Source organism: Myotis brandtii, unplaced genomic scaffold (genome assembly GCF_000412655.1).
Source record: "Myotis brandtii unplaced genomic scaffold, ASM41265v1 scaffold5360, whole genome shotgun sequence".
NCBI classification, from domain to species: Eukaryota; Metazoa; Chordata; class Mammalia; order Chiroptera; family Vespertilionidae; genus Myotis; species Myotis brandtii.
The window spans coordinates 85,353-95,660 of NW_005369968.1; the positions used below are offsets into that span (position 1 = coordinate 85,353).

At 42.1% G+C, this 10,308-nt stretch overlaps 1 protein-coding gene across 1 annotated transcript in view; it reads right to left on the bottom strand.

Moving 5' to 3' along the window:
* Positions 1 to 4,650: 4,650 nt before the first annotated feature.
* Positions 4,651 to 10,308, bottom strand: part of LOC102249269 (arachidonate 12-lipoxygenase, 12S-type) — a 17,553-nt gene continuing 11,895 nt past the window's right edge. The window contains exons 12-14 of the mRNA XM_005877965.1: positions 6,324 to 6,424; positions 6,026 to 6,196; positions 4,651 to 4,830 (exon numbers count right to left, since the gene is read on the bottom strand). Of these exons, the coding sequence (XP_005878027.1) occupies positions 4,651 to 4,830; positions 6,026 to 6,196; positions 6,324 to 6,424 (452 nt within the window). The remainder of the gene's footprint in view (positions 4,831 to 6,025; positions 6,197 to 6,323; positions 6,425 to 10,308) is intronic.

The window sequence follows — 10,308 nt, forward strand, 5'->3', positions numbered from 1 at the left end:
TTTATTTTTTAAATCTTTATTGTTCAGATTACATTTGTTCCTCTTTTTTTTTTCCCCCATAACTCCCCTCCTCCCAGTTCCCACCCCACCCTCCGCCCTCACTCCCCACCCACTGTCCTCATCCATAGGTGCACGATTTTTGTCCAGTTTCTTCCCGCATCTCCCATTCCCCTTTCCCCCCCAAGAATAGTCAGTCCATTCCCTTTCTATGTCCCTGATTCATTATAATCACCAGTTCATTCTGTACATCAGATTATTTATTCACTTGGTTCTTAGATTCACTTGTTGATAGATGCATGTTTGTTGTTCACAATTTGTATCTTTACCTTTTTCTTCTTCCTCTTCTTAAAGGATACCTTTCAGCATTTCGTATAATACTGGTTTAGTGGTGATGAACTCCTTTAGCTTTTCCTTATCTGTGAAGCTCTTTATCTGACCTTCAATTCTGAATGATAGCTTTGCTGGATAAAGTATTCTTGGTTGTAGGTTCTTGGTATTCAGCACTTTGAATATTTCTTGCCATTCCCTTCTGGCCTGCCAAGTTTCTGTTGAGAAATCAGCTGACAGTCGTATGGGTATTCCCTTGTAGGTAATTGAGTCTCTTTCTCTTGCTGCTTTTAAGATTCTCTCTTTGTCTTTTGCTCTTGGCATTTTAATTATGATGTGTCTTGGTGTGGTCCTCTTTGGATTCCTTTTGTTTGGGGTTCTCTGCGCTTCTTGGACCTGTAAGTCCATTTCTTTCACCAGGTGGGGGAAGTTTTCTGCCATTATTTCTTCAAATAGGTTTTCAATATCTTGCTGTCTCTCATCTTCTGGCACCCCTATTATTCTGATGTTGGTACGCTTGAAGCTGTCCCAGAGGCTCCTTACACTATCTTCGTATTTTCGGATTCTTTTTTCATTTTGCTTTTCCGGTTGGGTGTTTTTTGCTTCTTCGCATTTCAAATCTTTGACTTGATTCTTGCGCTCCTCTGGTCTGCTATTGGGTGTCTGTATAATATTCTTTATTTCAGTCCGTGTATGCTTAATTTCTAGTTGGTTCTTTATCATAGCATCGAGGGTCTCATTAGTTTTCGTGACTCTCTCCTCAAGTTTATTGACAGCTTCTAGCACATTTTTGCAAGCCCTCAAAATTGCGATTTTTAGCTCTATATCCTCCATTTCTGTCATGTTTTTTTGTCTCCGCATTTTTTATGCTTTCTTGGTGCACCCCCTAGTGGTCTTTGTGCGCAGTCTTGTTCTAGTTGAGCCTTGATTGTTGTAGTTAATACTAGAGGGATTTGACCACCAGGCCGACTGGCTGTGTGAATCAGCTGTGTCTGCCGCGGAAAACTTCTGTCCTCTGGGGAGGTGCTAATCTAGCCTTTGCCTGAGGCGATCTGGCAAATGGCTCTGCGCAGGGCTTGGGCGGGGCGGGCTCAACAGGGCGGGCGGGCGGAGGGAGCGGTTATGGCCCCTCTCAGTCCCGTTCCCAGAGGCTCTGCTTCTCAGAACCCCCGGAACCGCTGCAAACCTCGGAGGGAAAGCTGCCTTCCAACTGATGCCAGACACTCCCGCTTCTCCCGTTTGGGTCCGAGTCCCCAGCGATTCGCCCGTATCTGGAGCTCAGAGTCTGAGACTCCCCCCTGACCGAAAACGACAACCGCGCTCTCAGCCACCAGCCCGCTTTGCGCGCGCACCTCCGCACCTGAGTTTTTTCCACACTGCGCCTCCTCTGAGCCTCGTTGTGCTGTTGTTTTTCCTTCTAGTTGAAGAGTCTCTCCTCAGCCAGCCTTCCTGTGGTTCTGGGTGATGTCCGTTCCGTCTTTTAGTTGTATTTTTGAAGTGGTTGTTTGCGGCAGCAGTCTCCGGTGTTTACCTATGCCGCCATCTTGGTCTCTCCAGATTAATTGTTGTTATAGGCTAAATGTTAATGTTCACTTTTTCCCTCTCAATTCATATGTTGAAAACTTAATGCCCAATGTGATGAAATTATGAGTCAGGGCCTTTGGGAGATTCTTAGGTCCTGAGGGTAGAGTCTTCGTGAATGGGATTAGTGCCTTTATAATAAGGCCTTAGAGAGCTTCCTTGTCCCTTTGCCATGTGAGGATACAACTTTTTTTGAGTCTGTAAGCTGGAAGAGCGCCCTGACCTGAGTATGCCAGCACCCGGATCTTAGACTTCCAGCCTCCAGAATTGTGAGAAATAAATTTGGTAGTTTATAAGCCCTACATTCTGTGATATTTTGTTATAGCAATCCCAATGGACTGAGACAGGAAGTTTTTCTATATTTCTATTTTACTTAGATGCTTTATATGGGATGAATGCATAATTTTAACAAATGAATTTTTAATATCTAGTTATAGAATTGTATGCTTTGTTTTTATAACAAAATACTACAGTCCTTGTTCATCACTGATACTTCTTGATCATTTCCTCTTTCTCCTTCTTAAACATAACCAGTTCTCAATCTTTTCATCAATTTCTACCAACTACTATTTTACCATGTGGTAATTATCTACTTATTCTCAAGTCAATTCCCTTCACTCCTTGAAGATTTTATTTCTAGATCATGAACTCTATTCCTAATACTATTATCATCATTCCTGATGAGTAAAAAGAGTGTTGATATATTCTGCCCTCTCTCTCTTTTCTATAGATGAAATATCCCTATCATAAAATAGGCCAACCTTCCATTTGTAAATTAGGTCCCCTTATCTCTCAAAGACATCTTGCTAACTCTTCCTATGCATTACCAATCTTTCTGTTTCTCTTGGATCTTTTTCATCAGCATTAAAGCATGCTGTTAATTTTCCTAATCTTAAATGTCCCTCTACTCACTTCAGTTCTCCTTCCAGTTACCACAGTCTTTCTCTAACAATGAAGTCACACTTTTAAAAGATTAAGCATCTAACTTATAAAATTAGAAAAATAAAAGAAAAATCTGAACAAGTATAGGGGGAAGAAATTGTGACTATAAAACCATAAAATAACACATTTGAAAACGAAGACACAGTTGAGAGAAACAAAAAAAGCCAAATATTGGTTCTTTCAGAATATCAGTATAACTGATGGCAAGATTGATCAAGAAAAAAAGGAAGTTAAAAACAGCTATAGTTGCAATGAAAAGGAACCATAGTGACAGTTGCTGAAGATAATTAATAGAAGAATATTGAAAAAATGAAATGACAATAAATTTAATCAAATGTAAAAAAATCAGGGAAAAGGTAGAGCTAAATATAACTGAAGAGGAAATAGAAAACTTGAATAGCCCTATAACTATTAAAAATGTTAATATGTATTTTTAAATCTTCACATGAAAAAAGCCACCAGACTTAGATAATGGCAACAGGTGAAATTCTATAAAACACTCTAGGAAAAGGTAATTCAAATCTTATTATAAAACTAGAGTTCTGGTGCACAAATTTGTGCACAGGTGGGGTTTGGCCGCCCACCCCAATGGGGGCCGATCGAGGCTGGGCCAGTGGGGTGGCAGGGATGCTGGAGGTGGGCCTGGCCACCAGCCCTGCCCCCGATCTGGGTGGGGTGGCCAACTGGGGGCTGGGCCGGCCAGGGGGAGGGGCCAGAGTGGGGTGGGAGTGTTGATTGGGGCCCTGGTCGGGCCTTTTGGCCACTGCAGTGCGCATCATAGCAACTGGTCATTCCGGTTGTTCTGTTGTTCCAGTAACTTGGCTTTTATATATATGGATTTCCCTAAATGACACCGAATGAGGAATTCTACCCTACTTACTCTTTGGGGAAATGACAGCCTTCTTAACAAAAAAATGACAAGGATAGCTCAAGAGAAAACTATACCCCAATCTTATTTATGAACTATGTAATGTGAAGTATATAAACAAAATAAGCAAACAAAATAAGCAAATTCAATTCAAATGCTTATAGATAACTCAGTGTATATTTTCCAAAAATGAAAAATTGGCTTAAGATTTTTAAAATTATGTAGATGCAAAGCAATTCTGATAAAAATCATAAGAGGTTTTATTTTTGGAACTAGAAAAGCTGGTCCTAATATTTTTATGAAAGGCTAGAAGCCCAAGGAAAGCCAAAGACCTCTAAAGAACAAATTAGATGAAAAGATCATCAAATGGTAGGCTACATTAAGTATAAAGCTGTAGCACTTATGTGAATGTGGCATAATTACTGGACAGCTGAGAACTAGACTCATTCATAGATGCAAACTTGATTTATGTCAGCATTATAGAATCATGGGGAGAATGGGCTTTTCAGTGAAAAGTGCTGTGATAACTGATTAACCAGAGCAGAAAAAAAGAAATGGAATTGACTTTTATCCAACTATATTAAAATATTAGTTCTACCTATAAAACAAATTTTTAAATCACTTATGTCAGTGATAATGTAATGTCATTACATAAGGACATTATGACAAATGGAGAAGACAAAATTTTCAGGGGAAAGAAAATGTTATGTGAGATAGTTGATTTCTGAGGGAGTTGGTTTCAAGGTAAAGATCATTATATTAGGAAAACTAGAAGTTAGGACAATGCCTCATACTAGTGAGACATTTAGGTAGGGAAATCAAAAGGAGAAAATAGAGCCATAGCAATTCAGACCCATGAAAACAATAAAAATCAGGGGGAAATGTTAAGCATGGTGGAGGCCTAAAGTATTTGGAGGATGAACAATTTGGGCTCAGATAGTGATACTGCTCTCTATGAGGCTGGGCTTCAGGTATTCATAGGGAAGGTCTAGCTGCTCATTCCGGGCCACGATTTCCTTTTCCAGGTTGTCCAGATCAGCCTGAAACTGCCTTAAAACAGCCTTGGGCTCAGGACCTGAGAAATACTCTTCTTGGTGATGCCCCAGTGGTACCTGGAGCAGAAAGAAAGGATCAATCATCTTCTAGTTCTAAGAAAAAGGGACCCAAACTCCAGTCCCTCACCCTAAAGTCTCCTTGTCAGCCATCAGTCCCCTCAGAGTTCCAGAGGTCCCCTCTCACCATGTCTGCTGGTGGCCGGCTTAGGAGCCATGGAAGAAACATCTCTGAAGACTGCTGCCAGACACTAGGCAGTGAGCCCATCACTGTGTCCATTGTGACATCTTCCTTGGTGGTGGGTGGGGGCATCCGCATTGAGGATGGGGCATTAGGGACCCAAGCAAACCAGTCGAACTGGGGGAGGAAGAATCTGGAGTCACTCAGAAACTCTGATTCAGGACCCTATACTCAAGCTCTCTCCTTCAAGTGTCCCCTAGCCCAGAAGCTTTCTCTTAGAGACCCAGATTTTCAGTTGTGCATACCTGGCCCGTGTTGACTGCTGCATGCTGGGCAGTGCATGTGAAGATGCACATGGTAAGGAAATGACAGAGCTGAGCCCGAGACTGGAAAGAGACAGGGAAACCTAGAGAAAAGAACAAAGCTTAGAAACTGCAGTTCCAAAGGAGATAAGAAATAAATGCTGATATCTTGGCATGCCTATATATTAGACTAGTTAGTGTTCATTCATTCATTCATTCATTCATTCAAAAAGTCATGAACTACTCTGTACCAGACACTATACAGGCACTGGGAATATGTTGGTGGGCAAAACAGACTGTGGTAGTGAAGAATGATAATAAACAGAATAACTAAGAAAAATTTACACACAGTTTGTTAGATAGTGATAAGTATATAAGTAAGGCAGGAAAGGGAGATAGGAGATGTAAAGGGGGGTAGTTAATAATTTAGTCAAGAGACCAGTCCTTGCTTTGCTGCTGACTAACTGCATTACCTTGGACTGACTGCTTAGCTTCTCTGAGCTGCTATTTAGTTTACTCTGAGAATAGAGATAATAATTGTTACCTTATAAAGGGATGGTCCATGGAGATGGTCCATATAAACCCCCTCAGTCCATTGTAGGTATGTTTATAAGGTGGGGAGTAGGCAGGGCTGAGAGGCTGGTTGGTCTAATATCCAGTGTTCAAAAGTGGTTTCTAGTTCTAAGGAAAAGGAACCCAAACTCCAGTCCCTCACCCTAAAGTCTCCTTGTCAGCCATCAGTCCCCTCAGAGTTCCAGAGGTCCCCTCTCACCATGTCTGCTGGTGGCCGGCTTAGGAGCCATGGAAGAAACATCTGAAGACTGGTCTGCCAGACACTAGGCAGTGAGCCCATCACTGTGTCCATTGTGACATCTTCCTTGGTGGTGGGTGGGGGCATCCGCATTGAGGATGGGGCATTAGGGACCCAAGCAAACCAGTCGAACTGGGGGAGGAAGAATCTGGAGTCACTCAGAAACTTTGATTCAGGACCCTAGACCCCAGCTCTCTCCCTCAAGTGTCCCCTCACCCAGAAACTTTCTCTCACAGACCAGCCTTTCAGCTGCCCATACCTGGCCCGTGTTGACTGCTGCATGCTGGGCAGAGCATGTGAAAATGCACATGGTAAGGAAATGACAGAGCTGAGCCCGAGACTGGAAAGAGACAGGGAAACCTAGAGAAAAGAACAAAGCTTAGAAACTGCAGTTCCAAAGGAGATAAGAAATAAATGCTGATATCTTGGCATGCCTATATATTAGACTAGTTAGTGTTCATTCATTCATTCATTCATTCATTCAAAAAGTCATGAACTACTCTGTACCAGACACTATACAGGCACTGGGAATATGTTGGTGGGCAAAACAGACTGTGGTAGTGAAGAATGATAATAAACAGAATAACTAAGAAAAATTTACACACAGTTTGTTAGATAGTGATAAGTATATAAGTAAGGCAGGAAAGGGAGATAGGAGATGTAAAGGGGGGTAGTTAATAATTTAGTCAAGAGACCAGTCCTTGCTTTGCTGCTGACTAACTGCATTACCTTGGACTGACTGCTTAGCTTCTCTGAGCTGCTATTTAGTTTACTCTGAGAATAGAGATAATAATTGTTACCTTATAAAGGGATGGTCCATGGAGATGGTCCATATAAACCCCCTCAGTCCATTGTAGGTATGTTTATAAGGTGGGGAGTAGGCAGGGCTGAGAGGCTGGTTGGTCTAATATCCAGTGTTCAAAAGTGGTTAAAAGCAACAGGAGAGAGGTAGACAACCCAAAATAAAATGGCACAAAAGAGGAACAGGCTCCACGTAAAGAAGGATATCCCTGTGGCTACTAAACCCAGGACAAGTTCCTCGGTTCTACCAGCCACTGGGGGAATACAACTTAAACTCAAATGTGAAAACACAACATATTCACAATGTGACCAAAGTATTTTTTTTCAAAATATCTGAGAAGGTATTGACTATAACTCATATTCTTTGGAGGGAGAGTAAATATATATAGCACTTGGGAAAACTGTCAAACCACTAAAAACATACACATATCCTATGACCATCAATTTCACTTCTAGATACACACCCAACAGAATTGTACACACGACATTGTTCACAGCAGCAATGACATTAATGGCCTCAAAATGGAAACAACCCAAATACCCATCAATGGGAGAAAGGAAAAATAAAGTCTATCATGATCACAAAATAGAATAATATGATTAGAGATCCAAACGGCGGCTGACAGGACGGCAGTGAGGGAGAGAGTGTGAGTGAGTGAGGGAGCGAGGGGAGTGCATGGGCATGTGGGGGGTGTGTGTGTGTGTGTGTGTGTGTGTGTGTGTGTGTGTGTGTGAAGGACATTTAGATTCTGCAGGACTTTTGGGGCTGACAGACCAGGCTCACCTAGCCTAGCCTGGTAGCCTCTGCTACTGTGCAGTGTTCCCTGGGTGGCGGGCTCTTGAAAGGGAGAGCTGCTTGTCTGGGAGCCCAGCCTCACCTCCACCCTGGGTGCCTTCCAGGACCCTATAGCCACACTGTCCAGGGACCTGCTGCCTTGGCTGCTAACCCAAGAGCACCGAGACTCTAGCCTCCCTGGTCATGATGCAAAGCAAGGGACTGAATCCAAGAATACTATACCCAGCGAGGCTATCATTCAAAATTGAAGGTGGTAAAATGAGCTTCACAAACAAAAAAGGGCTAAGGGAGTTTATTACGACCAAGCCACCAATGCAAGAAATGCTAAAGAAACTGGAAAAAAGAAGAAATAGAAAGAGAAGAAGGAACACAAGCATAAAGAATAAAAATGGTGACAAAGAAGTACCTATCAATAATAACCTTAAATATAAATGGATTAAATGCTCCAATCAAAAGACAGAGGGTAGCTGAATGGATAAGAAAACATGACCCATATATCTGTTGTCTACAAGAGACCTACCTCAGAACAAAGGACTCACACTGAGTGATAGGGAAGGGATGAAAAATAGAAACAACTAAATCGAATAGCATCCACCTGGAATTGGCGAATTAAACACAGCTGGTGAGACAATCCGTGGCCTGAAATGACAGAGACACCTAGAGAACCCTAGGATCAGGTATCTGGGCTGGAGAGGAAAATGCACAAACACAGGGACTAGACCAGTGGTTCTCAGCCTTCCTAATGCCGCGACCCTTTAATACAGTTCCTCATGTTGTGGTGACCCCCAATTTCATTGTTACAAATTGAACATAATTCAAGCATAGTGATTAATCACAAAAACAATATGTAATTATATATGTGTTTTCCGATGGTCTTAGGTGACCCCTGTGAAAGGGTCGTTCGACCCCCCCAAAGGGGTCGCAACCCACAGGTTGAGAACCGCTGGGATAGAGGGTCAGAAGGAAACTGTGCTGCGCCAACTCCACGTTCCATGGGACACACATAACACTTGACTGTGGAAGGGGGTCCACAGAGCTCTGGCAGCGGGGGACTCTAGATCTAACTCCACAGCCGTGGAAGGCTGCACCCAGAAAGGCAGCCTGAAGTTCTGCACTGGCTGCGCAGTGCGGGGGAGAGAATTGTGCAGCGGCACAGTTGCTCTGTCTTTATATTTTCTTTGCTTTTACTCGCTAAACTCAGTACATAGGATCTTTCGATAACAGATACCCACCGAGGCTGCGGTGCAGGTGGACATGGTTTGGTGGAGGCTGGGGAGCAAAGCAGGGAGAGGCGACCAGGAATCCAGCTCTGGGACAGCCTGGTCCCTCCAACCCTCAACAGCCATTTTTCTCCAGAAGAGCTAGCACCTCCTAGCGGCCCTGGAAACTAATATAGCAATACTACCGCCTAGAGCCCGCATCAGAAATAGATGCTTGTGTAAATAGGACTAAAAGTAGGGAGACAAACAAAGCGGGCAGATTGGTTCCACACGCCTAAATCCAAGCCTCTGGAGACAGACACAGAGGAGCAGTAGATCAGTGGGAACTGCAACATGGCCCTGACTACCTAACAGGAAAATGAGAAGTGCCTGACAGAACAGTAGAGAGGGCTCTTAATCCAGCCCCCAGGGGACATTAAAACTCAGCTGAAGCAAATGACACTTCACTACTTCACTTTTTTATTTTTTATCTTTTACTTAAGAAAGAAATGCTAAAGGAACTGCTGTAAAAAGAAGAAATAGGAAGGGAAGAAGGAACACAGGTATAAAAAATAAAAATAGTGACAAACAAGCACCTATCAATAATAACCTTAAATGTAAATGGATTAAATGCTCCAATCAAAAGACTCCGGGTAGTTGAATGGATTAGAAAACATGACCTATATATCTACTGTCTACAAGAGACCCACATCAGAACCAAGGACTCACAAAGACTGACAGTGAAAGGATGGAAAATATTTCTCAAGCAAATGGAAATGAAAAAACAAAGCAAAAAACAAAACTGGGGTAGCAATACTTATATATGACAAAATAGACCTCAAAGTGAAGGCCATAACAAGAGATAAGGAAGGCCACTTCATAATACTAAAGGGAGCAATTCAGCAAGAGGTATAACTCTGGTAAACATGTATGCTCCCAATACAGGAACACCCCAATAAATAAAAAACTCCTGGAACATATCAAGAGAGAGATTGACAGCAATACAGTCATAGTAGGGAACTTTAATACTGCATTGACACCACTGGATAAATTCTCTAAACAAAAAATCAGCAAAGAAACATCAATCCGAAATGACTCACTAGATCAGAAGGAATTAATTGACATCTTCAGAACATTTCACCCCAAAGCTACAGAATATACATTCTTCTCAAGTGCACAGAGGACATTTTCAAAGATAGAACACATATTGGGACACAGGCAAAGTCTCTTCAAATTCAAGAAGATAGAAATCATATCAAAATCTTTTCAGATCATGATGGCATAAAATTAGAAACCAACTACAATAAAAACAATAAAAAAAATCAAACACTTGGAGGCTAAATAGCGTGCTAGTAAACAATGATTGGGTTACCAAAGAGATCAAAGAAGAAATAAAAAGCATCCTGGTAACAAACAACAATGAAAACACAACAATCCAAAATCTATGG